The sequence below is a fragment of the Drosophila pseudoobscura genome, chromosome X (genome assembly GCF_009870125.1).
Source record: "Drosophila pseudoobscura strain MV-25-SWS-2005 chromosome X, UCI_Dpse_MV25, whole genome shotgun sequence".
NCBI classification, from domain to species: domain Eukaryota; kingdom Metazoa; phylum Arthropoda; class Insecta; order Diptera; family Drosophilidae; genus Drosophila; species Drosophila pseudoobscura.
The window spans coordinates 63,190,018-63,210,189 of NC_046683.1; the positions used below are offsets into that span (position 1 = coordinate 63,190,018).

A 20,172-nucleotide genomic window follows, 5' to 3' on the forward strand; every position below is an offset into this window, starting at 1 on the left:
CCTCTGGGGCCTTGATCTACATATGTGGAATCCTAACATCCAGTTCCCCTTTCACTTGGTGTACATTCGCATAAGCCACTATGGGACGGCGTTTTCCAACACTGTACTGCTCAAAGCTGCTTTGTGCTGGAGGAGGACCTTCTGGTACTCTTTCGATTGATCGATCATCGAGCCGCTAACCCACTTAGACATTCGCCATGCACAAATGCTGACAACTAATTAGCGTTTCTGTCAGAGGTGCACACACACCACTGATTGATTTTCGTGCGACAGTGCGACAGGGTTGCCAAGCCGCCGTCACAGATATCAGGCGCAAGGAATTTTCTTTTGAAGTGCCAGAGAGTCGCGGGACCAATTTGCATATGACAGAAAGAAGAAAAAAATAAACAAACGTTCAGACAGAAAAGCGAGATTCATGAAAAGCCGTCGGCCTCTGGTTTTGCCTTAAAGAGCTGCAGCACAAATTTGTTGCATATTTGCACACGGATTTACAATAAATTGCAATTATGCAAATTGCAGCGAAACGAACGCTTAAATCTGAAAACGAAAAAAGATGCCAAAGATGCCAGACATTAATCATTCCAATTGAGACAGACTAGACCGGACGGGTACGGGTGCGGGTGCGGGTGATGGAGTGGTGGAGTGTATTTAGCAATTATCGATATTGACAGGGCGTGTCAGTGTTGCACAATGCCAAGTTATTTGAGAGTGTAGGCAGGCCGGGGATACATCGTTTACTTGACACCGAAATTTATCAGTGCAATTTTCAAGAGTTCTGCACCAAAATTACATTTTAAAGTCATGGCGAATACACTGAATCTACTGACGAGGGCTGTGTGCGGCCAGGATGAGAAGAAACGATGAAAATTCACTAGCAGAAGTACAGTTGAGTACAGTACTGTTCAACCAGTCAAAGTTCACACTAAGGAGGCTTATTTGTACATACTTTCAGCACTGAGAAGGTGACTCCTCTTACGGCTCGGAATGTGAACGCAACTGGATTGCAGATCAGGATGGGGTGGTCTTCAAACATCATGCTCTAGAATTTTGTCGAATAAATCCAAATCTGTGAGTAAATAAATCCGATGCTTAGACGGCTCCGAGGCACTACTCCTCTTTGTTTTATTTTGTTTTAGCCCTGAGCTCCACTGGAAATAGGCTCGAGATGACATATGAGCTGAACTTGGAGAACCTGCGGCCATATCTCGAGCTTACAGACACGCACAGGCACCAATGCCGGGAGCTCTACTACAGCCCCCTTAAAGCCAAGGAGCTGGAGCACAAGTACGTGAAGCGAACGGATGACATACTCAAGAGGACCGCCACCATTGGATGCGATCAGGCGTGCGATTGTTTCCTGACTTTCGATGCCATTTCGCTGAACGCCAACTATACGGCTCTGGTGTTTAGCCTCTGCGGCATTTCACATCCCCTTCATCTCGTGCTCTACGCGAGTGCCGTGGAGGATGCCAGGGTGGCGGACATTGCCGAGTTTCTGAGCGATATTCTGGTGAATTTGGTCCGAAATGAGTTGCCCAAGCTACCGATGTTCCCGGCAGTTTTCGTGCTGCTCCACAACAACGTGATAAGCCAGAATGTGCTGAGGAAACTCTCCGACAAGGCTGCGTACGCGAAACTCTTTAAGAAATTTCTATTTGTTCTAGACGCTACCTTCTGGCGGTACTACAATATACACATTCCCTACATCCAAAACGCGTGGCTCGACATAATGCACACGGAAATCACAAAGGCCAACATAAAGGACGTCTTCCTGCAGCACCAGGAAATCGCCAAAGTCAAGCATTTGGGGTTCATGGAGGAGTTCGTCAGCTCCTACTTCAGCCTGGCCAAAATTTTGTTGTCCACCAGAGCGACCGTCATGCTGCGCCACTGCACCCTGGAGCGCGTGGATGACTTTGTGAAGATTATTCGAGCCAATATGAAGGTATTCCAGAACGACGACTCAGTCACACGGCAGCAGGTCTTCCAGCTGCTGCGGGCAGTGATCATCATCTACGACCATTGACCACTGAACGACTGAGGGGGCATCGACCATCGACCATCGACCATCGGGCACCGGGCATCGAGCGGAGAGTGAAAATTATTTATGTGGAACAACAAATTATACACAAGTCAACGAAATATGCACTTTGCTTTTCTTCTATTTGTTCTCTGGCATCGGCCACGGTTCTAATGCCATTTTGGGCACTCGTCGGACACAAGTCAGGATGGCCGAGTGGTCTAAGGCGCTGCGTTCAGGTCGCAGTCTACTTCTGTAGGCGTGGGTTCGAATCCCACTTCTGACAAGACTTTTTTTCCAGCATTTTCTATTTTTAATTAAATCTTAATTAGATATTCTCTTTAATTTTTAAAAATTATAAATCCTATAAATACAAAAATAATATAAACTCATTTTAGTTGGATATGAAACTGGAATCTGGCACTCGCTGCTTCAGCAGTCAGGATGGCCGAGTGGTCTAAGGCGCTGCGTTCAGGTCGCAGTCTACTTCTGTAGGCGTGGGTTCGAATCCCACTTCTGACAAGATTTTTTTCTCATCTTTCTCATTTTTCTTCATTTATTTTGTAAAATATATATATTTGTACGAAATTCGGTTCGATAAGCCCTCTGAAATCACACACACAAGCAATTGTTGACTATAGGACTTCAATAAAACAGCAAAAGCTCTATCGGAGAGACACGTTTTCCGAGTACTTTGCCGTTCGAATCGTAAGAGGGGGCATTAAAGTGCATTAGGCGTGCCGTGCCGTGCCGTACCGTACCGCAAAAGGGCTTATCACGAACACGAACAAGTCATTCATCAAATGTCTGACCATGAGCTCCATTGAAAGAGCTAATGGATACAGGTTTATGGCACTAGGAAATCCCTGCCCCGGCAATACGAACCGCAATCGGTGGCAAAACAGACCAGACCTGCGACTGCAACTGCGATTGCGACTGCACTGATATAAACCTGTCCAGACCTTGTGCGACAAATGCCTTCGCTTGCGATTCCCATTACCATTCCCCCAATTTGTTGACGCAGTCGATATGCCATTCGATCCAGCTTTTTCTGCATATGTGCAGTACGTAATGCAGCACAGAAATGACCCAGAGAACTGCACGAGAAATGGCATTGAGCCCCTAACCTGGAATCGCAGTCCACGAATTGGAATCAAAATACAAACAAAAACACCAGAAATACACATGAAAAATAAAGGGGAGAAATGCCAACTCTCCACCTTTACTCGATACCAAAAACGGTGTCACATATCACCTTTCTGTATTGCTGACAGCAGACTGGCACACGAGTCGGGTACGGGTATGCTGTATGTACACTGTACACTGTACACTGTACATATGTATATCTTGTTATGTGTATATTTACTTTATTTAATGGTTTTTTGATGCATTCTAAATGAATAAAAAATTGCGTGCGCAATTGCTGGCCTGACTTATGAGCGCTGACCCATTTCGATGATTATAAATTACTATAACTTATCAGCCGACTTTTGCCTTGAAACTAGAACTGGCTCTGGTTTTAGCTCTCCGCCAGCCCGTACTTGTACTTGTACTTGCATTCGCACTCGCATTCGCACTCTTCTTCTACATCACTTGAGAGCTGATTGCCTTTCCCCTGGAAATTGTTTATTTCATTTGCGGGAAAATCACAAGTTCAATGGCAAATATCATTTCTCGCAGCTTGTCAAAACAATTTTCAATTTGAATTCCGAGTTTTCCCTTTTTTCCGCACTCTTCTTCTTCTTCGTACTTTTTTTGGTTATTTTCCTTTTGGATAAACAAATAATTAGCCAGAAAAATGCGCAAATGCAAATTACGTTCATCTTTCAGACAGCGAAACAGACATATGTCTGGGCATATCTATCCGCAAATGTACACACACACACACACACACACACATACACATGTGTGTGTAGAGGAATATATATGTATGTATTTATAGATGTCGGCATTGAGTCAAAGGCAAGGCATAAACAATGGCTCCGTCTATTCCATTCTGCTCTTCGGCAACAAAAACTAATTTCGAATTCTTTGAGGGAAAACTGTCGTCAAGTGTTTGCTCGAAAATCTCATTAAAATCAACATTTTCCAAAGATCTTCTTCGCAGCCAGCAATCATAATAAATTATTTTACGGAATATAAAACAAGACGAAATCCCCACAATAGAGGGGCCGCCGCCGCGGCGTCGGCTAATGAGAAGGGTTCGGTTCCCATGGTAGCAGGCGGCCACGCCCCCTTCAACCGGATTATTAGCGAGAGTTCGCTTTTGGCTTTGGCTTAAATCAGAAGAATGCTGCGGGTCTTGACCTCATTTCCAAGTCGCCTTTTGTGCTCCCCCCTTTTTGGGAAATTCATAAAAAAGATATCCATAGATATAAATATTGTCTGGGTTGTGCGCTACGTCACTCTTTTGTTCTGTGGCCGGCCCCACCCTCTAGAAGATAAATCTTATCGCTAGGCGAAAACCGACTTTGTTAACAATTTGTCGGCATTTGTACAAAGTGCAGCAGCAGCAGCGAGCAAAGCAGCTGATCGAATCGTTTCGATTGGCAATTATTCCGCATCGGAAATTGTACAGTTCTTGTTACTCAACAGCCAATTAGTATTGTAATTGCAGGGCATTAACAATAAATACAAACGGTAATCGAGTCGAGTCGAGTCGAGCGAGTCTCTAATTACAAGAAAAAGTACAAAAATTACCATACAAATATGGTTCTTCTCGCATGCAAATAGACTTTCTATAAAAATGTGTTTATGGTTCGATTTATGGCAGCATTCGAGTGCAAGGCCACCGGTAGGAAATGTGCTTTTGGTCTGCTCATCCCAACAGTCAGGATGGCCGAGTGGTCTAAGGCGCTGCGTTCAGGTCGCAGTCTACTTCTGTAGGCGTGGGTTCGAATCCCACTTCTGACAAGAATCTTTTTGTCCTGTGCCATTTTACTCTATGTTTTTCTTTTGTTTTCCCCACTTTTACTTATATTTTCACCTATATTTACTTTTCTGTTTTGTTTCCCTAAAATTGCTTATTATTTTGTGCAGTTTTTGGCTTCCATCAGGCAAAAAATGAAAATAAATACACCTCGTGGGTTTGCTAGTGTGGTGTGTGGGATCTATTTATGGAATATTTTTATTCTAAACAAAAACATGTGCAAAAGGCCAAAACTTCAATCAAGTGAAATGGAAAATGGATATGGAAATGGAAATGGGAAAAGTATGTGGCGGAATATACAAAAACAAGCTGTTTAGAAAAACCACAGGCTGGTCATGAGGTTACGGATCGTGTGTATGCTTCCCGGAATCACCCACCGCCCAAAGGGGGTGTGGACCGTGTGAACGATGTGTGTGGGTGTCATCAGCCGTTAGTTTGTTTGGAAATTAATGAGATTTTAATAAACTTTTTGCCAAATAAATTGCAGGTCTTTAAGGCAGGGGGCCTCGTGCTGTTTGTGTTTAACATTAAAATTGCTTCTTGGTGCTTGTCCGCCTTTAAGAGGCTAATATGAGTACTAAGAGATGGTGGCTATGCAAAGATTTCCTGGCATCAATGGATCTGTAAGGGTATCCAACGATTCGACTCCGCAGAATCGTTGCCATCCTGATTTTTCTGATCTTTCGTGTGAAATTTATCTGCAGAGAGCGTGTGAAGAGTATCGTTTGCCCTTTTCCTCTGATTGACGGGACGTTTATGTCGGTTTTTATGGGCAGAGCATTGACGTGCGTCTGTCTTTACAGTGGAATAAATTCCCCAAATGTATACACTTTCAGGGTTTATGACTTTGCAGAAATATACATTTACAAAGGTACAATCGTACCGTATCTGTGGGCTTAATTGGATGTGCAGCGAGACTTACAGAAAACGCGATTCATGGGACGATTCATTTCATTAGCGATTCACGTCGGCGTCGTCAAAATCTGCGCCGACAGATAAGCGCAACGGAAGCTGCGACCGCGACCGCTGTTGGGGCGCTGCTGCTGCTGCTGCTGCTGCTTCTGCTGCACTGCTGCTGCTGCTGCTGGGGAGGAGGAACAGTGGGGTTTTTTTCACAAAATTCCTGCAAGTCAATCAACCCGTCAGCTTATGCTTTTGATATCTCTCATTTTTAGCTCTTTTTCGTCTTTTGTTGTGCCTCTCCTGCCCCGCTCCACCGCTCGCCTGCTCTATCACTCACAGTGGTTGTTATTTATAGACGGACACATGGAAGCCAGAAGCCAGAAGCCGAAATAAAATTAAACGCACAAGAAACACGCACACATTTCACACAAGATTTCGTAATTGCATTCGCCGGGGATCGGGTGCTGGGGTGCGGAAGACACACATTAAAACTCTATTCTACATCACTTAACACTTTTCACAACAAGAAAAAGCATAAATTTTCCACAATTCTGTTATTTTCTTCAATCCGAAGTGAAATACGCGCGAAAACTTTCCGCCAAGAAAAATACTGAACCGTCGCGCTGCGCTTTTTTTTGTTGACTGCGACGATGCAGGCAGCCGATCGGCGGAGAAAAAGCTTATTGGGCAGAGAGCAGAGCCGCCTTGACTGTAGCTGTTGCTTCGCATGGTATGAGGAAGGTAGGGTGTGTCTCTCCGGCAATGCCTCATCTTTTGCAAGTGCAGTTACAGTGAGAGAGGTGTACTGGCACTCACAATCTCGAACACAAAACATTTCTGAGAGGGACACTGAGCTGCCACGAGAGCGCTCTCTAGTCATGCCTCACCTGTATTTGATTTGGTGCGTGCTGGCATAAGCGGCAGAGACAAAGACAGAGGGAGAGAGAACGGGGGAGCCATAAACTTTTGCTGTTTATTTCGTCTTTTTATTTACTTTGGCTTCTTCACTTGCGGAGAGGAGGGGAGGGAGAGGGAGGCCGAACTGCTGCTGCCAGCTGCCAGCTGAGGCGTCAGCGTCGGCGTCAAAAGCGTGGGTGTGAAGGCAGCACCCGCTCTGCTGCGTCAGGCTGCACGTGCAATGGAAAAACCTCGAAAAAATTGGTAAGAAAATATATTTTAATTTTGAAAAAATACAAATTGCTTGTTAAATGAAGTGTCTATTAGACACGCAGTTAAAACGGGTTTTCAGCCGCTTTCTTTGCACTGTCGCTGTCGCAGGCCCCTCGCCCCTCCCCTGTCCCTCTGTCCCACTCTCTGTCATTCTATGTCTCCCCCTAATAACGTATACGCCCCCATAGTATTTTTGTCCATAAAAACCGAAATACGAAAGGGAAACACACACAAAAAAGCCGCAAAAACACTCAAATAACAATGAAACCTGTTAATTAACTTTTGTACAAATTTTGCATAAATGTCGCGACATAATATACTACAAAAATATTCGAAAAAGATCCAACAAATATTGGATGGAGAGAATACGAATTGATTAATGCCCGACCAAGTGGCAGTCGAAGAGGTCTGTCTGCAGTTTGTTTCGGACCAAGTCTCTTTTTGGCTTTGCTTTTTCGGAGGGGGTATACTTTGAAGTGTTCTCCGATCTGACTTTGAACTTGAAAAGGAGCATTGACTCTGGGTGTGGGGAAATATTGATAAATCGAAAATTAATTGAACTCGATTTTGGGCGGAGTCTCTGGTGGGTTTTGAATGGTTTTCGGCTGGAAGAAAGATTCGGGTGAGGAATTGTATAATTGTGCTTAGTATCTTAGGTTTTTCAGTGAGTTTTATTGTTCAGTTCTTAGAGGTTAGTGATGGATTAGCGTAAGAACAACCTACCCCTGAAGTATTGTAGAATTTATCATATAAATCATTCGAACTTTTCGATTTGTTCGTAAAAAAGGAGTCCTGAGAGAAATATATGGAAATTTACTGTTGTAAATGTGATTGTTGTGGAAATATCTCTTTCAACAGTTTTATAGAAGAATTTTCCTTCATAATTTATGATATTTTAGCTGTTAATTGTTATGGTATATCTATATATCATTTATGATAATCTAAGCTAACAGATTTAAACCTCTTTGAGTTTTTGACTCAGAATTAACATTGACTTAATCTTTGACAATTAGACAATAACTTCATTAGTCGCTTGCTGGCACTAAGATGGATTCAAGGTAGTCTCTCTCTAGCATTCATGCGGGCTGTGCTGTTAATCCCAACTCCATTTGCATTGACCCCACGATTGACCCATCCGAGCCCCTCCCCTGCCCACCCGATGCATAACCTTTTGTGAGTATGCTAGGAACTCCACTGACACATGTACATACGCGTGTGTATCATTGGGGGGTTCTACTATGTTGTATTGTTGGGGTGTTCTCTATGGTTCCATGGTTCTGTGCTTCATTGTTGACCCACATATTTCCCCCCAGAATTGTTATGGTAATTTACAACCTCCAGTTAAATGTTTGGAGCTGCACCCAACTGTTGTTGCAGTTGCAATCGCTCCTCCGCTCCACCGCTCCTCCGCTGCTGCCCCACCGCTGCACTGCTGCACTGCTCATTGCTGCCTCTGGGGGTTATTTATACTATTTGTATGGTGATAGAGTTGACAGTAGCACAAATTTTGATTGATCACTCTTGATTGACATTCGGGCAATTTGCTAATTCTATTTTCGAGCGGAAAACTCTTGGAACATTGGAAAATGTGTCGCCTTTGTGGGTCACTCTGGTTGTGTGTTGTGCTGTGTGTGTGCTGTGTGTGGTTATGCTCACTCAGAGGTCTTTCTGAAACCATTCTGCTCACTCAGAGATCATTAATCATAATGAATGCTATGGCGATTGCGATTGTCCCTACTTCGAAGCAATTGCTGTCGGATTGAGGTAGTCATTGAAGGGGTCTCCATCTCCGTCTCTGTCTCTGTCTCGGTCTCCACACACTCGAGAGTTTAACGAGCAAATTAATGGGAATTATGCATGCTGCTTGGCTGCTGGGCTGGTTAAAAGCGTAAACTTTAATTAACTTTGGCTGTCAGGTCGGTCCGCAATTGCCGTACAGCCCGACGGACACCCGATTAACATATACAAATGCCTATCAAGTGTCTGCCATCGCGAACGGTCTATAAAAATGGAAAATATATCCAAACGCGCAGTCACAGGCTCAAAGTCAAAGTGGAGCGGCCCGGGCTAATTGAAATGCATTGAAAGTGCGTGAGACCAATAACAGCAGCGGCAGCAGCAAGTCGTAAAGATATGCTGGTAGATTAAGACTATAGGATACCCGCTAAAACGATCCATAAAATCCATCTATATGTATACGCTCACACTTGACACTAGGACTAGTGCAGGCTAACCCCCTTGTTATCCCCCTGCCTGTCGCATACTTCCGTTCGAACACCATATACCCTTGACACTCCCCCAGCACCGGGGTATACCCAACCGCACCGACTGCTACTGCTACTGCTGCTGCAGCTGCGTGTGAAATGTCAGGCTGTGGCAAGCTCCGGCTGGTTGACATTTACCAGACCTGCGAGTAGTAGGCCCAAAATTCGTAGTCTCGTGCACTCTCGCATAACTTAATTACTCGAGAGCTCTGGAGGCTTGGCGAACGTCTCTATTCGAGGCGATCTCTCGCCCTTCCGCTGCCGCTGCCGCTGCTCTCCTGTAGGCCAATGAATATTACAATTTAGGCAACTGTCATTTCTTGCATAATAAATGGGAATATATAAAAAAAGTGACACTTGCCAATCTGCACCGTGTGATGTATGACGTTGACCTGATTTCTGCCCGCTTTTTATTATCATTTCCATCGGCTGCATGTTGATTTCTCAGGTACAAAACACAATCCGTGTCTTGTCGAACTGTCTGCCCCTGTCAGTACACACCTTTCCGTGACGCGCCGCCGAGCGGCAATTTGTCTTTGCCTCTGGGGCGCCATTTATAATATTTCATCTGGAATTGTTCGCCGGCCTGAGCTGGTGTGTGGGCAGCAGGTTCAAAGTGTTAAGTGTGATTGGGCCTACATGTGTAATACAAGGCGTATGTCCATCGAGAGGTACCACCATTCCATAGAACCGCTTTGGCCGCCTCGCCGCCTGTGGCAGCCACAAGAGTCAGGATGGCCGAGTGGTCTAAGGCGCTGCGTTCAGGTCGCAGTCTACTTCTGTAGGCGTGGGTTCGAATCCCACTTCTGACAAGACTTTTTGCACCTTTTTCCCAAAGAAAGTCGTTAAGATTAATGGTTAATACTTTAAAGGATAATTTGGCGATTGTGTTTTATTTTAATGATCGTTGCTTGATTTGAAAGAAGCGTTTTCGACCCCATAAAGTATACATATATAGTCTTAATCAGCATCAATAGCCGAGTCGATTTCTTCATTCTGGACGTTGATATGCAATGGACTGCTTCTTTCAAGTGGCGGTATATAGTTTCTAGTGAATCTAATAGGAATCATGAGGGCTATCATCTACATCACCCTTGATCAAGTTGTGCTCATTTTTCTACGATCAACTAAGGATATAGCCATGTCTGGCTGTCCGTCCCGATGAGCGCCTAGATCTCAGAGACTATAAGAAGTAGAGCAAGCAAATTTTATATCCAGACTCCTGTGATATTACACTGAATCAAGTTTTTTTCAAAATTTTGACACACCCTCTTCCGCCCCCACAAAGGACGAAAGTCTGTAAAAATACAAGAAGGCCGAATTTACGTGGTTTTTAGGATTGAGGATACTAGAAAACCAGAAACACAGAATTGAAGAAAATGACCACATCTAGTAGATTGCCGAATCTATATCACTTCGGATTATTATTATAGCCAGAAGGAACAAAATAATTTTCAGTCCACGCGCTTATTCCTGTTCTGTCTCTCTCTCACACACTCTTCGGCGTGTAATGAGTGCGCGGACTCTGGCGGACGGGGCCATACTGAATGGCCATCGGGTATACATATGTAGATGTAGAGTTGCGGTCGCAGCAGCAACTCACAATGTTCCCGCTCGTTTTTAATGATACATAAGACAGACAGAGAGAGCAAGAGAGATCGTATGGCCATGATTAGCCATGAATCGGAATGGGACCATTCCCCCTTCGTTTGTAATGAAACCGCGGAGGCATCAAACGAACGTTACATGCATTGCGTTACCAAATTCTGCAGTAATCATCTACCGTTCCGTTAGCCGAGATTGGGCCATTTTTCTGCGATTTTGTTTTTTAGAGAATTCATTATGTTAGACGGGCTTTGTGGAAACACTTCTATCAAGAATCGTCTCTCTCATAGGAGATGATAGAAAAGGAAAATATGTACACATGTCTATAAAAATACCAAAAAATACCGAAAAGTAAACTTGTCCGAATTATTGTTTATCAAAGTTATTGATAAGTTATTTAGCTATTTTCATTGACTTTTCATGTTTATCGTAATGTAATGCTTTTCATGAAATAGGTTTCTGCAGTGCTACCTAAAGTTACAACGTCGAAATCTTCCCTTCCTTTCTTTTTCATGTAATTCTATGCTATTCTAATTATATTTTTTTCAAAAAAAAAAATTTTTCCTGGAAATGTATGTTCTGTCACAACGGTTTCTAAGAGTCAGGATGGCCGAGTGGTCTAAGGCGCTGCGTTCAGGTCGCAGTCTACTTCTGTAGGCGTGGGTTCGAATCCCACTTCTGACAAGATTTTTTGCACCTTTTTTGTAAAGAAACTTATTTGATTAATGGTTAATAGCTTAGAGAATAAAGTTTGTAGTTAATCTGGCCATTATGTTTTAGTTAAATGATCGTTGCTTGGTTTCAACTCTAAAATACTCTAAAAATACTCTTTAATTTGATTGGGCGAGTAGAGGTCCTGACTCTCGTTGTTCCAACAGTCAGGATGGCCGAGTGGTCTAAGGCGCTGCGTTCAGGTCGCAGTCTACTTCTGTAGGCGTGGGTTCGAATCCCACTTCTGACAAGATTTTTTGCACCTTTTTTGTAAAGAAACTTATTTGATTAATGGTTAATAGCTTAGAGAATAAAGTTTGTAGTTAATCTGGCCATTATGTTTTAGTTAAATGATCGTTGCTTGGTTTCAACTCTAAAATACTCTAAAAATACTCTTTAATTTGATTGGGCGAGTAGAGGTCCTGACTCTCGTTGTTCCAACAGTCAGGATGGCCGAGTGGTCTAAGGCGCTGCGTTCAGGTCGCAGTCTACTTCTGTAGGCGTGGGTTCGAATCCCACTTCTGACAAGAATCTTTTTGTGATTTTTTTTCCATTCCATTCCCTATACAAAGAACGATAGTTGTTTGCCTCTCCTGATCTTCATCGAATAGCAAGCAAATTCCATGATGAGGGGCGCCATAAAAAATTACAAGTAAATCAATTTGTAGCCGCCTAATTGTCAATATTCCAATCACATAATCTGCTGGCAGTTAACGACGATTGCCCTCCGGCTGTCGCTCAGACATACAGAATAGACCACACAGCGATGATGGGCGATGCCGATGGGAATTATCACCGTCTGGCATCGCCGCGCCGGCAACGGGGGCACACACTTCCACTCGGAGAAGTCTATTTCATTCACTTCAATCAGACAGAAATTAAAATGCTGACTGAGCGCGATTTCAAATGCAGTCAGCACTCCGCTCCGGTCGGCCCACTCACATCTGTTCTTGGGAAAAACAGATCGGGCCTATCTATAACTATGCTTCTTTTCTGTTCTGTTCTACTCTGTTCTGTGCCCGTAGCCATAGCCGGTCATAAAATGCAATCAACTTGAGCACACACACAGACAATTGACAATTTGGCCGGAATAATTAATTGCTGGCAAAAACAATGAAAATTAACCCCCACCCCCCCATCAAAATATGTAGTTAGCTATTAAACTTTTATGATGTGCATTTTAGCGCCTGCAAGGCCTGGAAAATTGAGGCTGCCTCTGGCTACGAGTACAACTGATGGAACAATTGACAAGTGACAGCCGATTTCCATAGACAATTCGAGTGGGGTGGGAGTGCGGGTGGGGGTGGGGGTGGGGCATGGCTGGGCTCCAGATGGAAAGAAATATGAAATATGAGCGATGTGACAAGTGGATGCTTATCTTTAGATCCAAGCCCCTTCTTTTTCAGCGTGGTTTTTCTCCATCGCCTAATGAGCAACTATTGAAATTTATGACAGTGTCGAGCCGCCAATTGATTGGCTTTTAAATAATAGTCAAATGAGTATTTGCCAGCCGCAAATTGCCTGTAAAATGTATGTAATTAATGAACAGAAATAGCCTGAAAAACACCTGCGTTTCTTCGAATTTTTATTTATGGAAAAGCTTTTAACACTATTAATTTTGCGTTGGTTAAACTTGTCGATTCAACATTGCTGCTAAATTTATGACTCCTCGTAATTGATAAGCGCAACTGCTATCCAAATTTAAATTTGAAACGGAAAGCAAAAGCTCTTACAGCGATAATTAATAAATCCAAAGGAAACAAAAAGTTGAGAGCTTTTAACTGAAAGAGATCCACATGCTCATGCTCTCTCTGCTCTCAAAAACCAAGCTTAATCAGCTTTCAAAAGCTTTCTGCGCCTTCAAAACGACGAAAATGAAACTTTGGTAGTCATACCGTGACGTAGAGAGTAGAATCATCAAGAACAGAGCCCGGGCCTGAGGCACGGAACGGCACCCAGCGTTAATTAAGATAAGCCATGCCATTCGAAATCAAAGGAATTCATCTGAAATTGAATTTTAACGTGTTAAAAAGCCCCCAGTGGAAAATCGTCACACTGATAACAACGGCATTGAGCAGCGGATAGAGAGAAGCGCGGGTATTCAACTTAAGAGTGCAGCTTCGGTGCAGCAACAGACTGAGAGAGATAGAGAGAGAGTGAGAGAGCGAGAGAGAGACTAGGAGGAGGAGGAGTAGTGCAACAGGTAAAAATTATGTACACTAGATACAAAAAAGGGATGATGCGAGTTAAAAGTAAATGAGTCAACCATTTGTGTGGAATTTTCATCGGTTTTTTTTCGTAAATATTAAACGGCCAGACAGCAAGAGCAACGGCAACAGTAGCCAGCCAGCCACGCGGGGACTGTGTAAGCTCTAGTTCTACGAAAGCTGAAAGCTTTACATAATGCAACAAAACAAAGCTGTCGCCAGAGTCGGATAGAACCGAGCCGGAGAGTGGGAGCGGTGTGTGCTTTTCGCTCTTTGTGGTTTTTCACTGCTGACGCTGGTGTATTGTTGTTGCTGTCTGTGGCCTCCCTAGCATGCTTCAGCTAAGTACATGAACAAACAGAGCAGCATTACGCGTACATACTACGTATTACTTTCTTATCCGTACATGTGTTTCTTCCAGAATGACGAGCAATCTGCAGATAAGCCAGGCAAGGTCCCTGCATCCCAGTGCCCAGACTTGGTTGGCGGCGCCTTCGAGGATTTGCCTGATGGGCTGCCAGGACGTGAAGCAATCGGAGCTGCGTCGCTTTCCAGTCAACGATGCCCAACGGTGAGTTGCCAGAATTTCCATAATTCCAGAACCACTTGAAACCTGTTTACATAGGAATTCGTTCCGTCTCCAAAGCTTTACGATCAAAGCTTAGCTTGTTGTTTTCTTTTTGTTTTGTCCAAGACAAGAGCGAGCTTTCGCTTGTTCCTCTTCGATTATTACCAGTCAAAGGTTATTGAACTGTCTGTGTCTCTCTCTGCGATCGCTTGGATATCATAGAAAATTTCAATGCCAGCAAAGTGCATTTGTGTGAGTGTTGCAATTATGCTGATGTGGGTGAGCAGCAGCTGGAGGAGGGGGCGCGTCATTGCGTTTATTTATAGCTCTCACGCTCTCCTTTAATGCATGTGGGGGCTTCTTCTTCTCTTCCTTTACATCTTTCTCTCTCTTTTTGTTGTTATTCTGTGATCTGCAAAAACATTCTGTTTGCTTTGGCATTGGCCATGGAGCTTAGGGTGGACCGTACTTGCGATGCCCTTTGCATAGGGCATTACTGGTATGATTTTGATTTGATGTTTGCACTGTATCTGAAAACATCAGTTGGTTAGGAGAAGATAAAAAAAATAGAGGATGGCCAAAACAGCTAACTAAAATCTTTGAATTTACAGTGTAGGGGCAACAATAATTTACGTCATAATATTCATGTAACCCATGTAGCATGGTCCACCCTAATTGGTTGACTTGTCGACTTCTTGCCTATCCATACAGTATATGAGCAGCACTTCCACCATCATCCACCACAGCGTCGGCAGCGCTAGAGGAGAGGGTGGAGTAGAAGCTGCGCTGCAACAACACAAAACAACACAACACAACAGAAATGTGCCGGTATTAATGCAAAGACATGCATGTCGCTAAACTTCCGTTCAGCTTTCGTTCTCATTCTCTCTCTCTCACAGACTAACCAAGCGCGTGTAAGTAATAGAGGGAGAGAGCATGTGTATGAGCATAAAAAAGCTTTCCTGACACAAAACTTCTGTGCGTGTGTGTGCTGGGAGAGAGAGAGAGAGAGAGAGAGAGTGGGATCTAATTTGAAAGCTGCGGCGGGAAAGCGTCCAAAAGAACAAAACTTCAATGCAGTTTTTGCAGTAAACAAAGAACTGCCAAAGCGATTGCACTATTTGCGCCATCACTGCCTCACTGCCTCTCTCTTTCTCGCGATCTCTGTGGAATAATTGGTGTGTTTACCTACAAGAATGGTTGTTTATATTTGATAAATGGTTGATAAAATGTGTTAAGTTAACTAAAAGTTGGGCTTCGCAACAAACAATACTCTCGCACACACATACTAATGCTATCCATGCTACTCTTGCAGCTGCAACCATTGGCTTCGGCATTTCGGTGTGAGCGATCAACGTGTGGAGAAGCTTGGCGGTCTGCAAAAGCTTCGCATCTGCTCCAGGCATTTTCAGAATATGGCCAAGACGCGCATCAAGATGACGCCGCTGCGCAAATCCAAGGCCATACCAACGACAACAAACACAACAGATACAAATACTACAGGAGGAGGAGGTGGAGTAGGTGCAGTAGGAGCTACAAAGCCCATTGTGGAGAACAACACCACCATACAACTGGTTAATGTAAGTCAGGCCCTAGCCCGTACCATTGGATGTCTTAACAATCGTCTTCTTTATTTCAGATCCCCATAAGAGATCCACAGAAACCGCAACAGGCCAAGAAATCGGTGACTACCATCACCCCCGTGCCTCAGCGCTCTCACTCCATCTGCTCCTCGGCCTCCAGCGATGTGCAGTCCATCAACTCCGACTACGAGGTGGCACTGCCACTGGCCTCCCTGGTGGAGTCGTCACACAATGGAAATTGTTTCCTGGAGAATGGAACCACTAGCCCGAAAAATGCCATGGATCGCCCGGAGAATGGCCAGCCGAAGAAGCGGAAGCTCTACTTGATCACTGAGAAGTCGGACGAGAAGAATGGCCATGATTCAGAGACGAATGGCCAGCCCAAGAAGCGAAAGATGTTCGTCGTCGTGGAGCAGGAGAAAGAGTCCGTGCCCAAGAAGCTGATGATTGTCAGCGACAAGCCACAGGACAATCTCACCCAGCATTTGGAGAAGCTGCTGCCCCAGATACTCAACCGCATTCAGGACAAGGAGCAGAAGCAGGCGAAGCCGCCTCCTCTCGCAGTGACAGTGAAGGAGAAGCCGGTGGTCCACAGGCCACACATTACATTGCCGCCCAAGAAGAATCCCACAAACTTTGTCAAAATGGAACCGGACTCGGTTCAAGCCACAGTCTCCGTTGTAGCTCCACTGCCGCCACCTATTCAATGTGTCAAGATCATAAAATCCGAGAAGGAAGAAAAGGCAGAAAAGGAGGGGGAGGCCACAAAGATGATTTCCGAGACCAACATTAATCTCTCGCCCGACTTTCGCTTCCTCATGAAGATCTTGCCGAAGTTGGAGCAGTTGCCCGAGCCGCACAAGCAGGACGTGAAGCGGTCTATTCAGATCTTCGTGGAGAAGAGCTACAGTATCTATGGCAAGAAGAATCAGATATAAGAGCATACATAGTATATAGATATGTAGGTATACAGGAAGTATACTCGTCCTAATTCTAATATTCGTTTGGTCAAGTTCCCCATTTATTTGAGAAAAGGCATTTTTAATTACGTTGTCTAAGACTGAAGCAGAACCAATTTAATTTTATAAGCAAATCAAAAGCAGAGCTGGAACAGCCATCTCATCCCCCATTAGGATGTTAAGCAGACCAAAATTTGATATTACCCAATCAAAGACAAAAATGGGTACATTTTGAGAGAACTAAGCCATACACAAGCATCTAAGCATACAAGACAGAAATGTTAAATTATTCGAGAGAAACAATTTCTATATTGAATATAAAAAACCGTTTTATTGAGCACAACTATCTGGTGTTAATTTCACTGGGAGCGCTTTTTGAGAGGTGGGCAGGGTTTTGAAAATCACTCGATCTGAGATACTTTTACGAACACAGGAAGCTATGTCTAGTCCAAATGGGCCCACTAATTGCAGAGAGAATTAAATGTTTTGGACTGGAAAAGGACTCAGCAAGGACTCCATAAAATCAAGGATGAGACGCCGCACGCCCCGGTCGGTTTTCAAATATGCAACAAAATGTTCTCCAACCAAGGATCAAGGATATTTTCCACTGTTACCCATACATACCAACTTTCCTTCGCTATTTATCATTCGATCAGGGTATGCCACGCCTTTTTGTTATCGGGAGAACATCCTCGTTCGATTGCAGTCAGCTTCGGATCAAAGACAATAAGGTTTAACGTTTTTAACGTTATAAACCGCTATAGCTCCACCATATCTAATCCGATCTTGGCGTGACTCTCCTCCTTGTGGTCGCGATAGTGTCCCCGATCGTTTTCGATTGAGAACAATAAGGATATTGCCTCTTAAGCGTTATTCTGTAATAGATTTTAAATGAAAATAAAAAATTAGGATAAAAAAAAAATAATAATAATAAAATAATATTTTTTCTAACCAGATTTGGCAGATTCATTAAGTCATTATAATCATATATCACCTATTTAAGTAAGTTCACCTATAAGTTCAGTTCGAAAATTACGCACTAATGAGTGCTATTACCGGGGCTACCCCGTTTCCTATCAATCAAATTCTGTATCACATATTGAACAAAAATCAAGTTCAAACTAACGTTCATCGTAGTAGCCCGTAAATTATTGTAACAAGTAACATAGGTTTACAAATTTCATAATTCAATCGGCAGTAGAGACGGAAAGGTTAAAAATAAAATTTATAATTCAATCGGCAGTAATAATACAAAAATATTTTTGAAGAATATATTGAACAAAAATCAAGTTCAAACTAACGTTCATCGTAGTAGTCCGTAAATTAGTGTAACAAGTAACATCGGTTTCCAAATTTCATTATTCAATCGGCAGTAGAGACGGAAAGGTTAAAAAAAGATTATAATTTAATCGGCAGTAATAATACAAAAATATTTTTGAACAATATATTTTTGAAGAATATATTGAACAAAAATCAAGTTCAAACTAACGTTCATCGTAGTAGTCCGTAAATTACTGTAACAAGTAACATAGTTTTCCAAATTTCATAATTCAGTCGGCAGAATAGAAGGAAAGATGCCTCGCCGCCGAGCTTCACGACGTAAGCTGATGACCAAGACAGCTGACCAAACGGAGGCTCAAACCAAGTCCGAAGCTGCTCTGGAGGAGACCGATGAGCTTGAGAAGTGCGCTAATCAAGTGGACACTAATACCAAGGGGGAGGGTGAGTGAATGCAAATGATTGGTAATACATTAACGCAATACACACCATATCCTTTTCAGGTACCGAGCCCCCACACAGCCGAGCTCGCAGCAGCTCCCCTGATCGCGAACGTTGCGGCAGTCCCCAGGGCTTCCAGTCGCCGCACTCCCTCGAACAATCGTTGGACCAGGATAACCCCTTTGATGTGCCAGCCGTAGTGTTCGAACGTTGGCCGCGCGCCGATGAGTTGGTGCTCTCCGACGCCGGCAGCCCGCTGGCTTTCAAGAAAAACTGGGATGACTGTTCTGATGTATACGTTTACTGCCAGAGTGGCGTGATCACCGTGAGGCCCTACAAAATGACCTTGCCCAGTAAGCACATTATGATGCAACTGGACGAGAAGGCACTCAAGCAAGTGAAGATCTTGCATGCCCATCTGGGAGTGCTTATTGACATGGCCACCAAAGTGGACGAGATGTAGGATATATGGGGATCGAATTAATAATTACAGACAGCTACACTTAACACTTACATACTTCATACGTCAATATTCGACTCTTACATTCTGTTCAATTGTTTCTTGGTTGTTGTTCTCTTGCTTCTTGGTTGTAAAATTAATTAATACACTTAAATACTTTTAAATAGATGTATGTAAATAAATATCTATGTTTGAGCCCGCAGAAGTTTCTTTTCGTCTCAATTTGTTTTCTAATTTAGATTTTTTAAACATGTTGCTATTGTGTGGCATGTGTCTCCGTGAGTGTGAAAAAGAAGAGAATGGCATGCCCAGATTGGCCCCTTGATCCCTGGACTCCATCAAATCAGGGACATCCTTTCATGGCACGCCAGGATCTTCCCACAAATAACGGAGCTGAGGGTTTTGGCTAGCCCAAAAAGTATGTTTGATATTTTGTGAATGGGCCATGCCAGCCCAGAAGTATGTCATACTTTAGGGACTGTACACAGTAGTACAGTTCAAGGCAGCGGGAACTTTGTGAGCCGCGGCAAGGGCCACGGCTTTACTGAACTCAATTAGTATATACAAATGTGAGCTTATGATTGATGTTATTTATACAATAAATTTTATATGTGGTTGCCACTGTTTGCAAAAGGGTCCAATAGATTTTTTCCCACGAACAATTTTCATAGTAATCGCTCGAACCGTTTTTATATATATTCGATTTGATCGGTTCTCATTTTCTTGAAATTTTGTTTAAATCTTTCCCTTCTTTTCTATTCTCTCGCAAACAACAGCCGTTTTATCTAGTTCCCTTTTGCCAGAGTATGCACATTGCACGAGGATGAGTGAGATAGAGCGATAGAGAGAATTAGAGGGCGCGTGGAAGGGAAGCTCAGCCGCGGCCATTTCTTTGTTCCTTCCGATCTAATACAGATTCGGAAATCTGCTAGATATTCTCCAGTAAGGGGCGTGCTAGGTCCTTTTTGATCGGCTTGATCAGCTGGAAAGGAAAGTAAAGGACAATTTGCTTGGTTTTAATATAGATTTTCTTTATATATTTCTTTGTATACATATATATTCGAGTGTATGCAC

The 20,172-nt window shown here is 43.4% G+C and overlaps 3 protein-coding genes and 7 non-coding genes across 11 annotated transcripts; all 10 read left to right on the forward strand.

The window, feature by feature from the left end:
- The first annotated feature begins 726 nt into the window (after positions 1-726).
- On the forward strand, positions 727-2,144 carry LOC6900205 (uncharacterized). Its single transcript, XM_002135501.3, has 3 exons — positions 727-885; positions 953-1,068; positions 1,137-2,144. Exon 3 carries the CDS (start codon positions 1,166-1,168, stop codon positions 2,024-2,026), a length of 861 nt encoding a protein of 286 aa, XP_002135537.1. The 5' UTR covers positions 727-885; positions 953-1,068; positions 1,137-1,165; the 3' UTR covers positions 2,027-2,144.
- A 78-nt stretch (positions 2,145-2,222) lies between these two features.
- Positions 2,223-2,306, forward strand: TRNAL-CAG (transfer RNA leucine (anticodon CAG)). Its single transcript has one exon. It is a non-coding gene; the product is annotated as a tRNA-Leu (tRNA).
- A 152-nt stretch (positions 2,307-2,458) lies between these two features.
- On the forward strand, positions 2,459-2,542 carry TRNAL-CAG (transfer RNA leucine (anticodon CAG)). Its single transcript has one exon. It is a non-coding gene; the product is annotated as a tRNA-Leu (tRNA).
- Positions 2,543-4,849: 2,307 nt separating this feature from the next.
- On the forward strand, positions 4,850-4,933 carry TRNAL-CAG (transfer RNA leucine (anticodon CAG)). The gene has a single exon. It is a non-coding gene; the product is annotated as a tRNA-Leu (tRNA).
- A 5,081-nt stretch (positions 4,934-10,014) lies between these two features.
- TRNAL-CAG (transfer RNA leucine (anticodon CAG)) lies at positions 10,015-10,098 on the forward strand. Its single transcript has one exon. It is a non-coding gene; the product is annotated as a tRNA-Leu (tRNA).
- Positions 10,099-11,491: 1,393 nt separating this feature from the next.
- Positions 11,492-11,575, forward strand: TRNAL-CAG (transfer RNA leucine (anticodon CAG)). The gene has a single exon. It is a non-coding gene; the product is annotated as a tRNA-Leu (tRNA).
- Positions 11,576-11,768: 193 nt separating this feature from the next.
- TRNAL-CAG (transfer RNA leucine (anticodon CAG)) lies at positions 11,769-11,852 on the forward strand. Its single transcript has one exon. It is a non-coding gene; the product is annotated as a tRNA-Leu (tRNA).
- Positions 11,853-12,045: 193 nt separating this feature from the next.
- Positions 12,046-12,129, forward strand: TRNAL-CAG (transfer RNA leucine (anticodon CAG)). Its single transcript has one exon. It is a non-coding gene; the product is annotated as a tRNA-Leu (tRNA).
- A 1,327-nt stretch (positions 12,130-13,456) lies between these two features.
- bip1 lies at positions 13,457-17,262 on the forward strand. Of its 2 annotated transcripts, XM_015188453.2 has the most exons (4): positions 13,457-13,805; positions 14,231-14,380; positions 15,693-15,957; positions 16,017-17,262. In XM_015188453.2, exons 2-4 carry the CDS (start codon positions 14,232-14,234, stop codon positions 16,896-16,898), a joined length of 1,296 nt encoding a protein of 431 aa, XP_015043939.2. In that variant the 5' UTR covers positions 13,457-13,805; position 14,231; the 3' UTR covers positions 16,899-17,262. The 2 variants fall into 2 exon arrangements, with proteins under 2 accessions (XP_015043939.2, XP_015043938.2); XM_015188452.2 differs by lacking the exons at positions 13,457-13,805; positions 14,231-14,380 and adding an exon at positions 15,447-15,555.
- A 775-nt stretch (positions 17,263-18,037) lies between these two features.
- LOC6900198 (borealin-like) lies at positions 18,038-19,266 on the forward strand. The gene is made up of 3 exons (XM_033384202.1): positions 18,038-18,062; positions 18,474-18,641; positions 18,701-19,266. Exons 2-3 carry the CDS (start codon positions 18,494-18,496, stop codon positions 19,099-19,101), a joined length of 549 nt encoding a protein of 182 aa, XP_033240093.1. The 5' UTR covers positions 18,038-18,062; positions 18,474-18,493; the 3' UTR covers positions 19,102-19,266.
- The last annotated feature ends 906 nt before the right edge of the window (positions 19,267-20,172 follow it).

Excerpts from the sequence above, each read along its gene's own strand:
- bip1 (XM_015188453.2), top strand. The coding sequence starts at position 14,232 with ATGACGAGCAATCTGCAGATAAGCCAGGCAAGGTCCCTGCATCCCAGT. Across the intron at positions 14,381-15,692 it reads CCAGTCAACGATGCCCAACG|CTGCAACCATTGGCTTCGGC; the intron begins GTGAGTTGCCAG and ends CTACTCTTGCAG. Across the intron at positions 15,958-16,016 it reads CCACCATACAACTGGTTAAT|ATCCCCATAAGAGATCCACA; the intron begins GTAAGTCAGGCC and ends TCTTTATTTCAG.
- LOC6900205 (XM_002135501.3), top strand. The coding sequence starts at position 1,166 with ATGACATATGAGCTGAACTTGGAGAACCTGCGGCCATATCTCGAGCTT.
- LOC6900198 (XM_033384202.1), top strand. The coding sequence starts at position 18,494 with ATGCCTCGCCGCCGAGCTTCACGACGTAAGCTGATGACCAAGACAGCT. Across the intron at positions 18,642-18,700 it reads CACTAATACCAAGGGGGAGG|GTACCGAGCCCCCACACAGC; the intron begins GTGAGTGAATGC and ends TATCCTTTTCAG.